The sequence below is a fragment of the Crocodylus siamensis genome, chromosome 2 (assembly GCF_052110815.1).
Source record: "Crocodylus siamensis isolate JL-2025a chromosome 2, ASM5211081v1, whole genome shotgun sequence".
NCBI lineage: Eukaryota > Metazoa > Chordata > Crocodylia > Crocodylidae > Crocodylus > Crocodylus siamensis.
In genome coordinates, this window is record NC_143396.1 from 224,161,538 (window position 1) to 224,182,449 (window position 20,912).

General features: G+C 44.0%; 1 protein-coding gene across 1 annotated transcript in view; it reads left to right on the plus strand.

Annotated features, from left to right (window-relative positions):
• The window catches only part of RAD51B (RAD51 paralog B), a 665,539-nt gene extending 645,540 nt beyond the window's left edge, over positions 1-19,999 (plus strand). Inside the window, exon 14 of the mRNA XM_090033202.1 lies at positions 19,682-19,999. Within this exon, the coding sequence (XP_089889328.1) occupies positions 19,682-19,782 (101 nt within the window). The 3' untranslated portion in view covers positions 19,783-19,999. The remainder of the gene's footprint in view (positions 1-19,681) is intronic.
• Positions 20,000-20,912: the final 913 nt, after the last annotated feature.

A 20,912-nucleotide genomic window follows, 5' to 3' on the forward strand; every position in this document is an offset into this window, starting at 1 on the left:
CCCCCGCCCAAAGGGCAGGAAGTCAGCTGGGGTCATGGGATCCCAGCAAGATAAGCATCCCATTTACTCCTGAAGGTGTTCAATGTAGGTGCTTGAGCCACCTCCGATGGCAGGCTGTTCCAGACCTTGGGGGCTCGGACAGTAAAGAAATTCTTCCTTATGTCCAGCCTGAAACGGTCTTATGACCATTCGACCTCGTCATCCCTTAGGGCGCTCTGGTGAACAAACACTCCCCTAGGTACTGGTGGTCACCCCGATAAACTTACAGGTGGCCATCAGATCACGCCTGAGCCTGTGCTTTTCCAGGCTAGAGAGTCCCATGGCTCTCAGCCTGTCGTCGTAAGGTCTGCTTTCCTGACCTCTGATCATACGCGTGGCTCTTCTCTGCACTCCCTCAAGCTTCTCCACATCCTTTTTGAATTGTGGAGCCCAAAACTGGACGCAGTACTACAGTCAAAACACTTCAAATTGGTTTGGGTCTTCTTGGAAGTATTAAGTGTTAATAAGCATAAATTTGTTGAAGAATTTGAAATTCCCCTTTAATTTGTTCATTGCATCCATTTCATTTAAATGCCTTAATCCAAAAGTCTTTTCAGGCTTATTTTTGGGCTACATAATAAATTCTTGTAAAAGAAGCAAATGAAGATACAAATCTGAGAGAGTAACAAGCAAATTATAGATTGCAGGGGGGAAAGCAGATACTATGTTTTGTCCTCTTCCTGTCATTGTCTTGAAAGCAATTTTGAAAGAGATGGTCTTAAAGAGGAGATCTGAAGAAGTCGGTGTTTTAGCAGAACAAATTAAGACCCCAGATCAGCAAGATACTAAAGCACAAGTTGTCCCTTTGACTTCCTTAAGACTACTTCCTTGCTTACAAAGTTAAGTGTCTTTCTGAAGAACCTAAAAAAGCAGAAGGGATGAGGACTGTATATAGTTCTACTGACTGAGGTAGGTTACATCAGTTGCATGGAAAACAGAAGAAGTTAGATTCTGAGACTGAAACTTGATTTTGGAGTGAAGCTTATGAAAGTGTGGAGGGATAAGGAGAAATGGGAAAAGACAGGAGTTTGATTGGCACTAGAATTCTGAAGCACCATTGATTAGGTAATCGAAGCGGACTGTATCTCCCTGGAGCAAGGTTCAGGAAAATAAGTCTGGCAATGAGAGGAAGGAAAAGGAGATATAAGGAAATGAGAACAAAAATGTTCAAGTGTGTATGAAGAGAACAGGAGGCGGCGGCAACATATTTTAGAAATGCTAAAAAATATGGAACTGAAAAGTTTTTGTCAAACAACGATATGAGAATTTGGATGGATGGAGGGTTATCAAAATAACTCCAACAACGTGGGTAGGAGTAATAGAAGTTGTAATAGAAGACTAGAACAGGAATGAGATGTTCTGTTTCAGGCTGTTTTTCTTTTGGACACAGAAGTTTTGCTCAGGCAGCTCTCAAGAAGTGGCCCAGGAAATTTTTATTCTCATATCCTTTTACTCTCTTATCCTTGGTCCTGTGAGTCTGTTAACCAAGATTCTCCTTTGGTTTTCTTTTGTTTTAACCTAACCTAAATTACTTAGCATCACACTACCTGGGGTGAACTGTAGCTCTCTACATTGAAATAAAACCAATATCTGTATTTAGCCTTATCTGGGGACTGATTGTCCTGGGCTGTGACTCCCATCAAAACAGGCACTGGACAGTCATTTACACATGTAGCTAGAATGGCAATTAACTCCCACTATTGTCCCAGGGTAAAGTGTGAATTCAGATTATTCATAGGTATTTAGGTGAGACAATGGCCTTGTCCTCTGCAGGCTTCCAGGATAAAAGGCCTCGTCTCAGGAGAAATCCAATTTCTGTAGTTACTTTGAGTCATGAGAATGGCTGAAGTGGATACACAGAGAATAGCTGCTCTAAAGAAACCTTTACTTTGTTATTACTAGGTTGGAAATGGCTGAAATGGGTGAGCAGAAGCAGTATTGCTGAGGCCCTCAACCTACAGCAAGGCTAAGAAGGGATGATAGAAATGAATACAGGACTGTTTGCTTTCCCGTCCTCTTGCATTACTGTGGGATTCTTCCAGACATTTAATTAAAGCTATTGTCTGAACGCTCGACCTACAGATAGCTGCGTTTCCTTGAAACCACAACACAGGATCACCGAAGAAAATACAAGGGTGTCACAGAAGGAGCCAGGAAAATACCAATGAATAAAAACAGCATAGCAATTGAAGAATACATTTCCCAGAATACAGCACTCAAAGGTCATGAGGTCACAGATGCTCAGCTGCTCATGCATATCCCCTATTCTCCCTATTTGCATGCTTGCGGTGGAGAGGACAAAGATTTAATGAGGATAGGACAAGCTCTTGCAGTTCTCACCGTTCCTCAACCCCTACATCCAAAGCACTGCTGAAAACCTCTTTGAAGCTAGAATAGACACCCATTGAATTGACCCACTGCACAAGCACAATCCTGGGTCTTCTGACCAGGTACAAAAACACAAGGTGGTCCTTGTCTTCAAACTGCCCTTGATATGAACAAAACCAAAGACTTGTCATATCCAGAGATTGGGAAGGACTTTACCACTTTAGGGCATCTTGTTTGCCACCTCCCCCCATCCACTTGCTAGCAAACTTTAGTGCTCAGACTTTAAGCAGTCAGTGTACTTTCATGCTAGAATCTGAGAGGATCCATATGCCCTGAGTGGAAGAGCAGGCATTTGGCATTAAGCAGTATCACTCAAGTCGAGTGGAGCTGTCTGTGCATAGAAGGTGTTTCAGTTTGGTTTGGACCTGTGTGACCAACTTCTGTTCCCAAATTAGGACCTGAAAAATAACAGCTACTTGCAAAGCCAAAAAAGTCCATGAGTTGGAAAGTGGCTTCATGCAGCACTGGACTTCTCAGTCCTCCTTGATGTCCAAAAGCTCTCTAAATACATAGTTCCCTAGTCACTGAAGTCAATCATAAACTACTGATACAAGTGTGATAATCTCTATAGTGTTAAACATCCCATCCATACGAGCTATTCCTGCATAGGGTTGTACCTAAACGTACAGTGTTCAGTTGCTACCTGCACAGGAATTTACCACAATTTCTGTTGGCTAGTGCTTTTTTCCTAAGACCTCACAAAGAAGTCTCATCCAGTCACAGTCCCAGCAACACAGTAGTTAGAGGGAGCTTTTCCCTTGCTAGAACACGTAACAACAGTATCTAGTCTCTGTGCCAAGTGACTGAGGGCTCAACTTCCGATTTGCTCCCTGTTGGTAGAAAGTGATTTCAGGACCAGATTTGTTCAGTTTAGTAACCATTTGTTACCATTTGTTGGCAGCTGGTTTGACTCACCCTGCACATGTGCAATACCCGCCCCCGGCTTCTGAGTGATGCAGTTGCTTCCTGTCTTCACATTTCACCTGAAAGCCTCCTTTCCATGTCACCCTCTGATTGAAATTTAGCCTGAGTCAATCTTTCCTTCCCCATTCTGCCATTATTGCCATCTCCCACTCACCTTGACCTTTCCTTGTGGATATAGCCTATCTCCATTCTTGTAATGTAATGTGACCCCATACCTTGCTTTCCCTTTTCTGCCTTTGTGACTCACTCTCCCCCACTCAGGCTGCACCTCAGTCTCCGCTCACCTTCTTACTGTAAGAAATATTGTGTGTTCCAGTGACACAAAAGTTGTCACATACCAACTGATTACAGGGATGTGAGGAGTTTCAGCTTTGAATTTAGGCTGCGCACAAGTTCCACGTCTGAAGCCGAAAAAGAGAACTGATATATGTAAGTGCGTGACCTGGGTACTACCACATCATCATGCTATTTTAAATCTGCCATCTCCTGGCACCAGATCAGATAACATAAATTCTCTCCTTTTTTCCTTCCTACTACCTGGCCCAGCACAACACTAGTCAGTCTTCCCTGCTGCAACCCTGGCCTGTCATTTTGTATAAAAAGGCTACAAAGGTACTAAAGTGTGGGGCATCAATATAATAACCTAGATATTCCACCCCACCAACAGTTACATGACTTGGAAACACACACATACCTGCATGCTCCCTTCTTTCTGCCTGTTCCCACTTATGACACATGTGGGAGTCTGATTAAAAATCCTTGAGCCTACACCAAATTGTCATCTTGCTAACTTCTGCCCAGATCTTCTAGCCTTAAAGTCCTCTTGTAGCACCAGAACTCTGGAGTCAAACCCTGCCTTCTTTCAACACCACATGAGGGGTATTTGCTAGTCAGCAGATATGAAAAGTTTGTGTCCCACCCCTGACAGCATTCTCAGCCCGGTCCTTCTCTTCTGCCTGGTTTCCCATCCTTCCTGCCATGGTGCGTGCTTATCTCCATTCAGTCATCGGGATTCCTGCATTCTCTTGAGTTTTCACTTGTGAAAAAAATAAATAAATAAAAATCAGTCATGCTACATACAGAGCACAAAGTCTTGTCTGCCTGTCAGGTAGGAAGTAATGTATATTTTAGAAACAGGAGAAAGAAGTGGTAGTCTTATTAGGACTCTGCTTTAACTTATCTCTGTCTAAATTATATTTTTGAACTGCAATCATTAGCACTCCATACCAGTCCTGCATCTGTGTATAAGATGAAAACAGCCACTTGAGCCTCTTCCCACAAGGCTTTGAGTGGCCTGATACTAGGCACAGAGAAGAGATAAGGCATGCATTGAAGTTATAGTATTGCTGTGGCTGAGGGTAAGGAATGAATGGAAACATACCATCCCTCTGGCGCTGCCTTTTTCTGAAAAGAGGGGAGGGATGGGCTGAGAAGCTCACATTCAAGTGTGTGGCTGGAGTCAGTGGCCTCTCAGCTGATGACAGATTAGACTCAGGGCCTAGTGAAAACACAGTGATTAGGCCTCGGCAGTATCCTGTGTTTGTCTCCAGCACTACAGGAATTACTGCTGCAGGCAGAGATTTTCCCAGCAAACTGTAATTATGTCAGGGACCCTCATGCCTGTAATTTTTCTTAACAACCCAAGTGTAAAAAATAAGAGGCAGGAGAGGTGGGTGAGGCTAAAGGGAGGCAAGAAATGGGAAGGAAGCAGAACAGAGACATTTGTTTTATTTCAGTTCATCTGGCAAGAGTTAATTCATTTAGTTTGCTTGTGTTCCCTAGATCCAACCAGTTCACAGATTAATGTTTCCCAAGACTCACTGCCATGGTGTAAGACCCAGGAAGTGCCATACCATTTGGCCAAATCTGATGGGACAAGTTCTCTGGGTCTCCTCATGTTCAAGGGTTTGTTAAATTAACTTAATACTTTTCTGCTGTAGTAAAAGGTGCTGGTCTGACCTCCATGAAGGAAATGGGATCCAGAAAGGGCAAAGGGATCCAGAAAGGGGCAGAGCAGGTATAAATACAGTATAGGTACATGTGCTGAATGGTGCTTTTCAGGTGTGGGCTTCAGCTCGCTGGAGACTGAGCAAGGCAAACTAGATTTGAATCCTGATCTCAGAGCCTTGTTATGTATTAATTTAAGTTGTTTCTGGGGCTCTTAACCCCTGGATTGTCTACATATTAACACCTGAAACTAGTTTTAAGCAAACTTTAGGCTGCTTAAAGCTACACCACTGAAGGCAGGTTTCTCTCTGTTCTGTGTTCTATTAATGTGTGGCCATTCCCCATGGATAAGCTACCCAAGTTGCAGTCCTTAAGCATCCCATGATGCAGTGTCCTCTCTTACCCTCCTGTTTTATGTGGACAAACTTTCTACCCCCTGAACTCTACTGCCCAGGGGGCAGTTCTGGTACGAAGCCAAATCCCCCTCTTGCCCCTGGGGACTCCATACAAACAACCTTCATGTTAGCTAACTAGGTTGCAGGGCACAGATGAGTCCGGGAGTAGGGCTGGGGGAGAAGAACACGGTAGGGGGCTGAAACTGGTCCCCATGAGCTGGAACGTCCTTCCCAGGGCAGGGTCAGTGGCTCTCCCAAAAACACCTTCCTTCATCACTTCCACTTCCCACCCATACCAGGAAACATGACCATCAACCCCAATATCCCGATTCTAAATCCCGATACATTAAAACATGAGACCTTCTTTAATTTACTTGTTTATAAATTCTTTTTTTTCTTCTTTTTCTTTTTTACTACTTTTTATTTTATCCTTCAATGGCTGACTGACTTCATTTCACCACCTTTCCTCCACTCCCATTTCCTTTTCACCTCCCATTTTATTACCTTGCCCATTCCATTAACTCTCTGCTTCCCAGCCTGCCCCAACCCATCTCTCTTACCTGCCTCCCCCTCCCACCCCCCAGCAGGGATAGAAGCCTGTCCTCCTGGCTCACCAGTGGCAACTCACAAGTATAGCTCCTAGTCAGGTCTCTGCTCATCAACACTCTGGGCTAGGTATAGGCAGTCAAAAAGCCTGAGGATGAATGGTTAGTCTAACGTCTTTGTGGGTTAGTCTAAGATTTACAGATTAAATTGAAACAGAAGTGAACAGACATTTACCTTTGATTCAGGAATTTGCAGCCACAGACCTCCAGTGGCTCAAGCCAGACACCAGAGAGCACTAGAGCACAGCTCCCTGGCTGTGTTCCTTTCCTCTTTCTACTGCCCCCAAGGTCTCTGGGATTTGTAGTTCAGAATTACAGCAGCAGGACTCTGCAGGGTTGCTCATCATTTTCTCTTCCTTCTTCCAGGTGCCTCTGGGATTTGTAGTCCACAGTTGCAGCTAGCAGTAAGTTTGGGTGGGCAAAGTGGTATTTAACACCCCCACCCCCACCCCGGCCTCAGACCCCAGCCAGGGTTTGCCAGGGGTGGCAGCCCCCCCCGCAGACCAGGCTGCATCCCCAGCTAGGCTTGCCCACCCCTCATCCCCTTGTCAGCCAGCCCCCACTACTCTAGCTAGGGAGAAGAGGGGCAGGGCCAGCCCTGCTCTCTGGAGCAAACAGCACAGCCCAGCCCAGGGCTGCAAAGCATGCCCAGATGCTGGAGGACTCGGATTTAACTTGAACCAGGAAGGGGTCTGGGACAGAAGTTTCATAAACTGGTTTGACCCAGGTTAAGTCTGATATTACATTCAACCAGGTTTATCGTCAACCAGTTTCAGCCATTTTGAAACTGGTTTATGTGCACTGAGCTTCTGTTCTGTTACAGGTTTAAACCAGCTTCTAATCACTTAAACTGGTTTATGTATAATGTCTGTCCCTAGCCTAGTGGCAAGTCACAGCTGTGCAGGTAGGAGACAGGAAGTCTTTAATTTTAAGGTGTGACTGCTCTAAACTCAAGCTAGATCTAGCACCACTCAACCTTTAAGCAGCTTAGAGTGCAAAGTAACAAGGCACTCACAGGCCTTGTATAAGCTAGGATCTCAGAGGAAGGGGAGAAGTCAGAAGGTGTTAGGTTGCACACGTTAACTTCCATCAGGACAGTAGAGTAAACAAGGCAGTATGGATTTTAACACACTGTGACCTGAGCTATACTTCAAAGTTTAGCCATAAACTAATGTCAGTGTGAGCCCTCTTGCTACGTCTCTATAGCAGCAACAGGCACTGTATTAACACAGTTACAGTGACATCAAAGTCCATTTCCCAGTAGAGCTTATTATGCTTGGAGAACAAGTTAAAACTGTACCAGCAGAAGGACTTTTTTTACCAGGAAAAGCTGCTACTACTAGGAGGATTTGCAGACAAAGCTATACCAGAAAATGCTGTAAGCATACACAAGACCTTACCTGGTTAAGGTCAGAGGCTCCATTGCTAGACTCCCTTCTATGATGCAGTTTGGCCATGTGGTATATGTTGAAGGCAGTATAGGGTACCCTGCTTTAATCAGATGTTTAGAATGTATTCATCATCACTTTCTAATATTGAACCTTTAATCAAGACCAATATTGCTCCACTCAAGAGATACATCAGCCCTCGGAAATGTATGCAACCTTCCTTACAGACACAGCAGCAAGCACCTTTCCCCTTGCCCCTGAGAGCTCTGGCAGTCATTGTGTGGGCTGCTGGACCCTCCTCAAACTCCAGGAAGAGCACAAACCAACTGCAGATGCTTTCTCAGCCTGACAAAGAGTTCTTGTACCCGAAAGCTTGTGAAGAATTTTTCCAACTTTTTGAGTTGGTCTAATAAAAGATAACAGATTTACCCAGAGAACTTTGTCTGCCTATGAGCCAAGTCTATGAGTTCAACAGATCCTGGTGGGAAAGAGACACATCTGGAATTAACTGAATTTGCACAGAAAGCCCTGCAGACAAGAGAAGGGACTGGAAGAGTGTGAAAGAAAGTGGAAAGCTCTCTTCTTGTAGGCTTCACTTTCTTCCTCAACTGGCTTGTGGTACTGCTGTCAACCATTACACAGCTGCTGTGCTCTACCCTAGAGAGGACTGCATTTCAGTAGTGAGTGAACAGGATTCCTCAAGTTAAAGAGCTTTGGGAACCCCTGGAATGAAAGGGGCTATAGATCTGCTCGTCTCTCATTCATTATGTTAAATACACCTGGGACCACAACACCTGGAGCAGTATCCAGAGGCACGGCTCTAGCTCCTCACACCTGCAGCCTCTGGCACTCACTGGGTGTTTCTGACTCATCCCTTGTGCAGTAGGTGGGTCTCTCTGAATTTGCCTTCTAGGCAGTTCCTTTTAAGGCTCCCAGCACCTGGTTCTGGGATTGGAGGAGGACAGATTACCTGGGGCAAAAGGTGTTTGTAGCCTTCAAGACTTAATGACTTCAGGGCTTGTGGAGATAAGGGCAGTGGAGGAGGAGTGGGCGTACTGCAACGGCTCAAGGGCTGAGCCAGAGAGCATTCCTTTGCATCCATTCAGACGCTCAGCTATTTCCTGCTTTGCTCTCCCCACTCAGCATGCTCCACCTGCTCTTACTTAACCATTTCCTGTTTACTACTTCCAAAAACTTTCTGATGCCATGGCCAACCTGTGGGTGAATCTGGCTGTATCATCCCTTTCAAGTAGGGCTTCATATAATTCTCCAGTCTTATTTCAGGAGTTTAGAGGCAGCAAGCCTGTGTGTGTGGTGGTGGTTGTGGTGCGTGACTACAGCTGCTGCTCAGGGCCAAATTCATCTCTAACCAAACTGCACTGAAGTCAGTAGAGTTATGTCAGGGAAGAATTTGCCCTTGGTCACTGTCTCTCTCACTATCTCTCTTTTTTATTTTCCCCTCTGGGTGCTTGCTTGGTTTATATGGATTTGATGAGCAGCTAACATTGAAGAAAAGCTTCCCCCATTTTTTTTTCCTTTTGTAGAAAAGAACTCTCCTGGTATTTGAAGTAAAGAGTCACCTTGTTCCTTTCCAAATAGCTTTAAAACTGTCTCATCCCAAACTGGAGGGATTCTCCAGGGGTAATTCCCCCTGTGCTTTGAAAGCCACAAGGGTAATTTCAAGCTAGGTTCCCCTCCTGCTGCTTCTATATATAAAGTAGATGGAAGGAGTAGAAAGGGAACAAACAGCCCAGTAAGTTTTCAGATCCTTTCACCATCCCACAGCAATGTTTTTTTATGAAAAGTCCCTGTTGGTAAAATTCCTATTGAGGAAACTCACGCTCTAAATCGCTTTTCCTTATCCATGGTACAGAGAACACCTTTGTTGCAACATAACAAGCTTTCAGCAATCTGATTTACTTATCACCCTTTGTGCTGTCTGTTTGCTTTTTTGCATTTCTTATTGCTTGGACAATGAAAATAGATGTTATGGTTTCCTTTTCTGGTTCTCATTCTCTCATACAGAGCTGCAGTGTTTGGACTGGGGGGAATGTTTAAACTTCACCCTCAGCATTATTTTCCATACCAACAGTGGCCCACAAGTTGTAAACTCTCTCTCAGAGTGACAGCCTAGCTCCCCTTTCTGGTTTGTTTGGGTTTTTTTATAGGGTAGGTGGGTATCCTTGCAATCAACCTGCTCTCACTTTATCTGGCCTTGAGACCAGCAGCTACATCAAAATGCAGCAGATGCAGTTGAGAACACTGCAGGGGAAATGCTTGTTAATGGGAGAGGACCCCCAAACCTATTTCCGTTGTTTCTTTAAAATATGGAAAATTTGGAATCAGAGCTTATAGTAGTTTATTTAAAAAAAGAAAAAAGATCGTTGAAGCCAATTTGACCTGGAAGTTTTCCTTTGCAGGCTTCACGATGCCAATCAATGTTGTACTGGTTGTAGATGAGAATTTCAGGTCCCTTCTAGTAATGCTGCGGATTTAGAGACCATCTTTGCAAGAGAAATTGGTAAACCCTCAACATGTACGCAGTGTACTGGTGTAAACCACAGCTTTTACCAGCAGGGTTTACTCTGCTGACTTAATAGGCTAGGTCACATGTGTAAGTTTGGTTTTGTATCAGTGCAATTCATCTACAATATAGATTTGCATTCTTGTAACTGTGTTAATATAATCAGATTGTTGCAAGATTTTGAACATTTTCCTAGTACAGATAGAGCCTTGTTGTGATGGTAATATAGATCTTTATTATTAGGTGTTATATATTTAAACAGACATTACTGATGGCCACTCAACTGTCTGCTGCAGGATGTAGTTAAACCATACAAAAAGTTATGTATAAACTGTACATGGGAAAGTTGTATGTAAATTACAGTTATGTCACCAGTTTCTGAAGTGCCTGTCAACCTATCTGTAAACAGCTTCTGATGTTTCTCTTTTTATCGGGATGACAATTAGTTTTTTTCTGCACATCAGTAGCCTTCCAGTTCTCCTATGTAAAATGCATTGCTTTGGTTACCATCAAGATCAGTTAATTCATTACTATTTTTCAGGGTTCCTATCATTAATGGAATTTGTCCAGAACGAGTCACAACCATTCATGTCATGATGTATTAAAGCCATGATCTCTGCTTCTCCTAACCCTTACAGGGCACAATTCTGTTAAATCCATCCTTGTACTGTACCATACAGTCTTCCTTGTAGCAGAGGCTTCTCTTGTAATCAGTGAGGCCAGGAGTTCAACTGATTCCAGAACAACACTTTGGTTTGTCATCTGACTATTTGTCAGCTGTGTTCCTTTATCACTTCCGCTTTCTGTTGCATTTTGAATCTGGGAAATGTTTTCTTCCCTGAAGTAACAGGGCAACATTTAAAAGAGGAACATTTAAAAAGAATCAGATTATTGGGGACAATACAATGACAGGGAAACTTGTTGGACTGTAGATTGTCTTCCCAGAAAGTGAAGACAAGGTTCAGGCTTTTAAATATAAGAGAAACAAAGCACTAGAGAATATACTATAAGGAAGGGACCAGTTAGTCACTTATAGGTGTTTTCCATTTTAAATTATTCTTAGTACTATGTTAATTAATTGACCATTTATTCCTATGGATGTTTCTGCATTTTTGAGTTGAGGAAACATTAGTAACCAGGAAAATGTTATTCTTCATCCTAGCCTGCACTGGGTGAAGCATGTTCCATTGTGTACTACTGCAGCTAACGTCTTGCCAAGCCCTCACATTCTTGCCTGAATGTGTAGAAGAAACCTGAGCACTAAGAGCTCATCTTGCCCCAAGGGCATCTCTCTATCTCTCTTCCCCTTATCCTCCCCACTCCACAACTTGGAACAGATAAAGCAGATCTAGTACTTGGCATGGTTTGGCCTCTCCTTTCTGATTGCTGGCCACCATGCAAGTAAAAGTAATGGAGGCTGGGAGGCTTTAAAAGGTGCTCTGAAGTCCTGGACTGATCCTGCAAGGGAGGAAAATAAGATCCATTAATTCATGTGCACCAGCTGAATCGGCTAACAATCAGTTTTATACACCAAGAAGCACTATGTATTATTCAAAAAGCAGATGGAGGAAAAAAGTTCTCATTGTAGGCTGCTTTCTTCTATTTTCTACTTGCCCCCACATAGTGATGCAAACTATACTGACAATACATGACTGTTAGGATTGGCTCAAGGTACCGAGTTGGGTTTTTAGAGGAGGTCCAAACGATAGGGTGTTCAGTGCCAAGAGCCTTGTTTATACTACTGCTTCCTCCACTGCTGTGGCCCAAAGAGATGAACCAATGTTGGCAACAGTGACAAATGTCTGCAGAATCACTCTACTGTGGAGAAGTCCTAAGATTCTACCAAGCACCTCCTCAGTCCCACCTTGGCAAATACAGCCTGTGTCATTGTAAAGTTTCATCACCAGTTCTCTGTCTTACGATGCCGTTTACATAATGATGTTTCATTTGGTTCCCATCAAAATCACTGTGCAAGCGATTTGTAAAAAAATCAAACCACCTGCTTGCCACTAATACAAGGAGCAAGTAGTTTGTGGGACTCCCACAGTAACAATGAGATGAAGAATAGAAGTTTTATTGTTCCCTCTGGGCATGTAAACTGAGGGACTCAGAAATAATAGATGGAAAAGACCCACTAGAGATTATTGATTCCATCCCCTTTCAAGGCTACCACAGCGATCCCTTGCAGAGGTTTTTCAGAGTTAAAATTGATGAAGAATAAAAGTTGAAGCTAGACCAGGCCAAACAACCACCGTCTGTCTTCAGACTAAGAATTAGAAGATGCAGATCTAGTTTGTCATGTGCCTCCCCTCTTTCCAGGGCCAGCATGGGATTGATCTTCACAATAACTTTACTAATACTTTGAGCAGCTTAGTTCCAAACAAAAAGGATTTCACAATTTCCTGGGGTGGGGCTTTTTCTGCAGTCTAACTTATTTCCTCATTGGAAGGTTTGTGTGAGAGCCAGCCTGCATTCACTGCCCCTTGTTAAGTTGAGGTGTAGTGGCAGAGCATGGAAAGCATCTTGTTCAGAGGCAGGAATTCAAGCTTTGCTCTGGATTCATGCTAAAGGTTGACCTACGGGCAAATAAGCACTCTGGCTGGGAATCAAAGAAAGCCAGGTGTAATGCTGCCATATCACTCTCCTGCCCTACAGAAACTGGCATGTCTTAACCAAACTAGCTGAACAAGCTGTTTGGCTTGGGCAGACCTTTTACTTGACCTTTTTCACTCTTAAAGGTGAGTGGCTAAGGATTTTTGTTCAGTTTGATTCTTTTTAATGACTGAAGAAGGCTTGGGAGATTTGTTTTTTCTTTTTGCTCGTTATGTACTATGGAAATAACTCTGTCACTGCCTAGCACTGCCAGAGCACCTATCGCCAGTAGATCTTGAGCTCTGGTTCAAGTAGGGCAGCTGCATTATTCTCATATTACTGATGGCAAAACTGAAGCATGAGGACATAAGTCACTTGCCCAAGATCACTGCAAACAAGAGGAGGGGCCAGGAATTTCACCCAGGTTTTCTGAGTCCTAGGTCAGTATCCTGCCAACCAGAAACTCCTGTTTCCCTTCTCAAATCAAATTTCCTTTGACCTTGTTGGAGAACCTCAGGGGGGCCTTCAGGGAAGTTAACTCTGAACTGTCAAACTGTCACTTAGTTGAAGGGCAGCGTGTCAAATAATGAATAAAGATAACATTTCCCCAAATGTTTGTTAGGGATTGGAATTAAATAGCTGGTAAAAAAAAGCAAACAGAGGTTTCAAAAGTTCATAGAGCCTCTAGATCGTTCTCTGAATTCCCTTTGGTTTATCAGTACCTTCCTGGTAGTGCATTGTCCAGGCCTGAATACAAGACAGCAAGTGCAATCTTGTCAGTGCAGCAGAGACTTACATCCTAATCAGTGCCAAGATGCTTGTCTCACCTGCTTCGTTTTTCCTAGCTACAATTTTCGGTAAGGCTGTCTTACTTCTCAGAATCCCTGTGGCATTATTGACGTTCCGTTTGGGACCTTAGTCCTAAAAGTATGGCTGTGTTGCACACTGCAGCATGGTGTGTAGGTATTGCAGGTAGTAGGAGTGTGCAAAGTGGGCCCTATTCGATTCAGATTCAGCCCGAATCGGGGACAGTGATTCAGTCTATTGATTCGGATCACTGTCCCCAATTCGATTCAGCCAAATCAGAATCTGAAGATTCGATGCTGATTTGGAGAATCAGCAATTCGGCCATAGACACAGCTTTAAATATTTTTTTCTACATAACTTGAGGTACCAGCGCGGCTCGTGGATGCTAGGATGGATGGAGTGTCCCACAGGAGCACAGGGGGGGGCTCCCTGCATGCTCAGCAGTGGATCAGAAGAGCTTCTGAGTCTGCTAGGGAATGCACAGGGGGCCCCCCCACACCCTCCCGGCTCAGTGATCGGCTGTGGGGGACCCCTGATTGCCACCCCAGACCCAGGAGGCACCAGTCGCCAAGCCGGGGGTGTGGGGGGGGGGATCCCCTGGTCGACCTGGAAGTGGACCAGAAGTGCTTCTGGTCTACTTCTGGGTCTGCTGTGGAGCACACTGGGGAGCCCCTCGGTCTCCTGTGGGACTCTCCATGCACCCCAGCATCACAGCACTCACAAGCCGCCTGCTATCTAGAGGTATATAGAAAAAACTTTTAAAGCTGTGTCTATATCTGAATCGCTGATTCTTTCCAAATCTCTCCAAATCTATTTGAAGGGTTCTGATTCAATTCGGAGAGATTAAAGAGTCCTCTGATTCGATTTGGATTTGGTCACCGAATCAGGACAAATCTCCACCGCATCAAATCAGCGACTCATGCTTTGCACAGCCCTAGCTGGTAACTGTCAGTAGACTAGCTTGTGTACCAGGCACAGTTCAACCGCTGAAGCCCACAGCTGGGGAGATCTTGCTGCAGAGCAGGACAAATGAACCTACACAGAGCTTTGTGCTTCTGCAGCGAGACCAGATCTCATTCCAAAACTAGCTTGTTTACCACCTAGCTGTGATATCTCCATGCCACACTGCCGCCCCAGAAGGGCATAACCTGAAGCTTGACGACTGTTCATTCAGTTACTTCAGTCATTATCCATTACAGGACTAGATCTAGTGTATATAATGAGGAAGGTGTATTTGTTATCATCCTAGCTTCCATTGTCAATGTCCTGGGACCATTGACATTTCAGCATGACTGGCCATCTTTGTTCAGAAGAGATCCTAGGACTGAAATAGTAGGAACACTGCAAGTCTCATCTGAGCTACACTGGCAGAGCTATGTGGGGATTAGGGCTGTTAAAGCAGGAAGTATGGCAAGTGAGCCTCGAGATGCTTTGCAGAGCTATGTTTGGATGCTAGCTCATACAGATCTTCCTGGATACCAACTCTTCTGTAGTGCCACAACACGTGCCCCTGGCCAGCTATGTTATTCTACTGCCCCTTTCTGCTAAACCCTCCTCATTTCCAGGTGTTAGCCATCTGGAATCAGATGATGTTCTGAAGCTGTGAGGCTATTATAGGTCACTGAGCACATCGCCACCACAGCTTTCTGACTGAGTTTGAGAAACACCAACGGTCTTTAGACTTGCTTTTTTGCCTCTTGGCCACAAGAGAAGAGGAAGTGGAGAAGCAGGAGTAGATTACATAAGGCAGGGAAATCCCCCAAGACCTCACTCAGAGAACCTTAAATTGACATTGCTTTGCATATGCAGCAGATTACCCTGCAGTTGTCTGGAACTCCTTGAAGGAGTTACGTGGTCCTATCCTTGACCTGTAGTCATTTAGACCAGTTCTACCAGCTGAACCACCTAAACCAAAGTAAAGATTGCTGAAGTAGGGGCCCACCCTATCCAGGTTGCAGCTATATGGAGTGCTGAACAATTTCACATATTAGCCTCTCCCATACTGGGATTATGCACTGAGGCAATTACATGTCACATAAAAATAACCATGACAGCTCCATACCTTCACCACTGATTAATATGGAAAGGGTCTCAAAACTGTATGAATTTGTGATTATGCCCCGATGGTACCCAGTCAGCAGTTAAACTTGCAGCCATATTTCTATTAGAAACATTGTGTGGGGTGGAGAAGAGTCCTGTAAAATCCCAAAACAGCCTCAAGATGGGACCAAGGTTGAATTTTCTACAAAATATGAGATGAAGCAGACCCAGGATTCCTGAAGTGCGTCATTCGAAAAGCAGGGTTATTATATGTGGTTGCAAAATTTCTCTAGTATTCTTAGCCACTTTGTAGGAGAGGGAAAATAAAACAGATGGAAAAAGAAAATTCCAACTTTACCAAACCATCTTAGTTGAGAACTGATGCCCAGGAACAAAATGTAGTTGATTAGCCTGAAACTACTTATTAACATTGTTTTTAATGGCATTTTTAAGGGATGCAATCACTTACGACCTTAAGATAGCATATCAAGTAACTAGGAGAGAACTAAACATTCATTAAGAATGTTAGTAATTTTGTAGTCCCTTCCCTTGCAGAGACATATGTCACTGTTTATTCAATTACCAGTGAGGTTTCAAAATAAAAAAGTGCATTTTTTTTCCATCAACAGGCTCTTCAGTCCACAGGGATTAGAACTTTACCTTGTAAATGGGACTGAAACACAAAGTAGAATGGCAGTTGACAGGGGGTTTTGCCAGCAGCTGTTTTGGTGAAGAGGGGGAGAGAAGAGAAGGCCACAGGCTTGTAGGACTGTAATTCCTTTTGTAAGCCTTTACTGGAGTAAATTTGTCCAGTCATTTGCACCAGACTTCTTCCAAAGCCAGGAATAATCCCTAGCCATTGTGTCCATTTCTCAGATTCTTCTCATGACTTTATGCAAGGATTCTCTGGGCATTTGCAGAGACCCATTACCAGGGTCTTATACCAGGTCTCTGTGATGGTCAGTATGTTACTGTTGCTTATAAGTGCAATTTGGATACGGCACTGCTGTACCAGCAGCAGAAGCCCAAGCATAGACATGGTTATGCTGCCATAAAAGTGCTTGTGCTGTGATGTCTTATTTCCCTCCTGGAACCTGTATGATTTACTCTGGCAAGAGCCCTTTTCTGCAGGTACAGACTATGTATTTGCCATTATAGTTACACCAGCTGAGCTATACCAGTAAACTTTTCCTAGTGAGGACTGGGCCTTAATATGGATATAGCACAACATTAGAGAGCTTGAGTCCCCCTTCACTTCAAATACATGCACAAGTAGGGGGATTTCTTTCTTATCTGACAGTTGTCCCCTCTGACCTTTGTGCAGCATCACCTCTGTTAGTACTAGCATTGTTCTGGTCCTTTTTAATCCACTACGTTGCTTTTTTACCCTCCTGCATTTACCAAGCTTTATTGACTTTCTTCAAAGCCTTGATAGGAACAATAACAATTGACTGGCATTAGTGTTGGTTGCTCTGCAGGGCCCTTGAGAAAAACTTTGCCTTGTTACACCACGATAGAGCTTGTCTGAATGAAGTACATATTTGCCTAGGACTGTAGCACCTTGCAGTGCAATTATTGGCAGCAAACAGGTTTTTTTAGTCTAATTCCTCTGTTAACAGGTAGACGTGATCTGGGGGATGGTTCATTATCACCCGGGATATTTTGGTTCCAATAATTGCTGGGTCCGCTTTCTGTTTGTTATCACTTCTTTCTATCTGCCTGAAATGATCCTAAACAGCAACTTCAGTTTGTCTTTGTATTAACTTCTCCCAGCAAACAACAGTATGTCTCAGTAACCATAATCATATAATACCCCTGCAGCTACATCACCTGTTTTATCTCAAAGCCCTTAATATCCTACATTATAAAACTACTGAAATGGGACTGTGTTGGGGAACATAAAATATGTGTGGGTTGGGGAAAGGTGGAAATGGACATGCAGAAGCTATGAGCTAAGCTTGTAGGGACCAAGAGGCCAGAAGCCCCACAGAGAATCAGCCCTGAGGAGGGACAGAGTGCTCTCTGCCTAAGGACAAAGTGGGAAGTGTCCCACAGCTGTTTCACCAAGACCCTTTGACTGTGGAGGAGCACTGACTGATAGGAAAGTCAGCTAGTTGTCAACCCTGAAAGTAACAAATGGTATTTAATAGAAGGTGGGTAGCTTTCATTGCCTAAATGTATAACTTTGCTCTTACTCTTTAACACATCATATTTGGTCTTCTGAATCTGATATGAAGCTCAGGAAGCCAGGGCAGGGGACTGTAAATCACAGAATGGGGGAGGAGAGAGGAACATTTTAAGATGCCGAAGAACACAGTTTGTCCTCAGCCTGAAGAAGGGGGTGTGTGCCCAAAAGCTTGTAAAGAAAGGGTTTTTTTTTGCAATTTCTTAGCTGGTCTAATAAAAGGTATCTTCTCTGAACCAAGAGTTCTAGAGTTTTGCATTCCTCGATACTGTACCGACTTGTAAACACTGTGGATAGACCTGATAGACAAGCCACAAGGTGGTCAGGCTGTTGGCTTGAGTAAGGGATTCTGCAACACTGATGTATTTTTCCACTGGAGGCAGAAAGTGGAAGTGACAGAAAACGTCCGAATTGTTTATTCCTGCTAGGAGAGAAGGCATTGGAAGTAGCGATACCTAGGGAAATGTGCTTTAAGAAACAAGATAGTCAGAATTTCTGTAGATGATCCAGTAGCACTTATGAAAACTACAGTCAGCTCAAATTAGACAAGTTTGCAAATCTTTTTACTATCATGCTCTGTATTCCTAATCCTAGGGGGATAAAATGCTGAATGTGTTAATGAACAGCAATGCTACAATGCTTGATCTATATCCAAAGTAGTTCTATCAAAGATTGAAAAATAAATTGATGTGATCTCCACTGCTCTCATCTAACTCTTGTTCAAGTGGTTTTATGAACAATGGTCACAAACTGACAGAGAGCAGACTTGGTAGATATCAGGGAAAACTTCTTCATGGTAAGGGTGGCCAAAATTTGGAATGGGCTTCCAGGGGAGGTGGTGCTCTCCCCTACCTTGGGGGTCTTTAAGAGAAGGCTGGACAGGCATCTGGCTGAGGTCATCTGACCCCAGCACTCTTTCCTGCCTAGGCAGGGGGTCGGACTTGATCTGTTCAGGTCCCTTCTGACCCTAACTATCTATGAATCTATGAACTCTTAATGGAGGGGGAAGTATGGAGAAAACTGTGTAGCAGGAAATGAGTTGCATCCCATTAGCAGGTGTTCTTTGACAAAAACAGCCTAATCTGGGACTTTGACATACAGGACCTCAGCAAACATATACTGCCCTTGCCCAAATGACTTCTGTGGAGATTTCAGGTTACACCAGGTGAGAATCTGAGCTTTAGAGTGATCTAACAAAAAAAGGATGGTTGAAAGGTGTAGATCTGTCTGAGACAGTGGTTCCCAACCTAGGGAACACTTCTGGGTTTGCTGTCGACACTTCTGTGCACGGTGCTTCTTTGCCACCAAGCATGGTGCAGACACATGGGAGACCCCTTCTCCAAAATGGTTGGGAACCACTGGTCTAAGGATTGATTTACAGACAAACTGATTGATTAAGGTGATCTAAGATGGACTCAGTTACGTTAATGCTTGGTGTGGGATCAGCAACGCACAGGGAGTTTGTTGCCATAAACTCTGCAGATGCCAGCCAGGCAAGCTAGAAGAAGGACCTGGACCACACAGAACTTTTGTATAGACTGTTCCAAGCTAAACAGTCTGGAGAGAGGGCCCTGGCACACCCAGGCAGGGCACAAGAGAGATAGATGATCCTTATTCACTGAGTAAAGGGTAAGAACAAGTAAATTAACTGCATATTCAGCCAGTCAGAGACTAATCTACCCTGAAAAATGTTCCAACCTTTGCTTTTGCAGATTGCCTGAAGCTGCAGTCTGCCTTGCCTCTGAACTAGTGGAAATGATACCATTCAGTCATTTTCTGACCCAGACTCATGTGGTGGCATATCATCATATTGTCACTGAGCTGTCTTTCTTCCTTCTGTGTTTCAGATGGAAAAAAACCAACAAGATCCCACCTGGGAAGGAACCAGTCCTGCACTGCAGGCCAGAAGAGTGAAGAACAATGCCTTGAAAGAAGATTTACTTGCTAATGCTTTACCCAGTTCCACTGGCAAGGACCCCATCTAGCACAGGCTTCAGGAGGAGAATGCAGGAGGGCTCATTTACCTCAACTGACATTTGATCAAACTTGATTTTTAAAAATTTTCCAGTTCATGGACTTGTTTCTTCTTTCACCGTGGAAGAGGTGACTTTGAAAGCAATCCTTGTTCACTGTACATGAGTAGCCATATTAAACTCAGGACCATGGACATTTGGAACTGTATTAATTTCTGGTTAATGGATGTGACATGTTGATGAAAGGGGTCAGATTGGCAGATACAGAGCCATGTTCTAGAATAGTCAAAGCACAGGGGGTGATAGCACCCACCCCCTAGACTTAGTCTCTTACTGCTAATTTGCAGGAACTGGCTCCACATGTAGGAAGAGTTCTGCTCCTAGAGCCTGCTCCATCCAGACACATACATTTGAACTCTTCAGGAACATCCTGAAGCCATTGTGGTTTGACCAAAGAGCAGCAGCAAGTGGCTTTATTCCTTTGATTCACTTTAGGATCATCATATCCCAGTATGTATCAGTAAAATATAACAGCAGGACTGTGGGAATTCAGGACTGAGGGAGAAAGTATAGCAGTCTGAATGGTGGGACAGTTTGGGCAGAATCCTGTTTCACTGTATGTGCTCAGATGGCAGTATCCCAGCCATGTAACTGCTGTTTGGGGTATTTATGCATCACTTCTGATCCTGTTCCACACATAATGTAGACATACAGACATTACTTCTGGCTACTGAGCACGTACAGTAGGCTGTGCACTGGCTGGGCAGGTATATGGCTCCATACATATATACCTGGGTGAGCATAAGTCCTGAAATTGTAGCCATGCAAAAACCCATGACTCATGGAGGGAGGTCTAATATCCTAATGGGTAGGGCACTTGCCTGTGATGCTAGTCTAGGCCACCCTTACTCAGAGAGAGTTCCAACTTCGCAGCAAAGTGCTCTAACCGTAGTCTAAGTCAGGGTTGGCCAACCTGTGGCATACATGTCACAAGTGGCATGGGTAGCCTTTCTGTGTGCTACAGAACAAATCAGGGAAGGGGCAGGTAGAATAGCAGCAGATAGGGGAGGGAGCAGAAAACACAGCAAATGATAGGGTGGGGAGC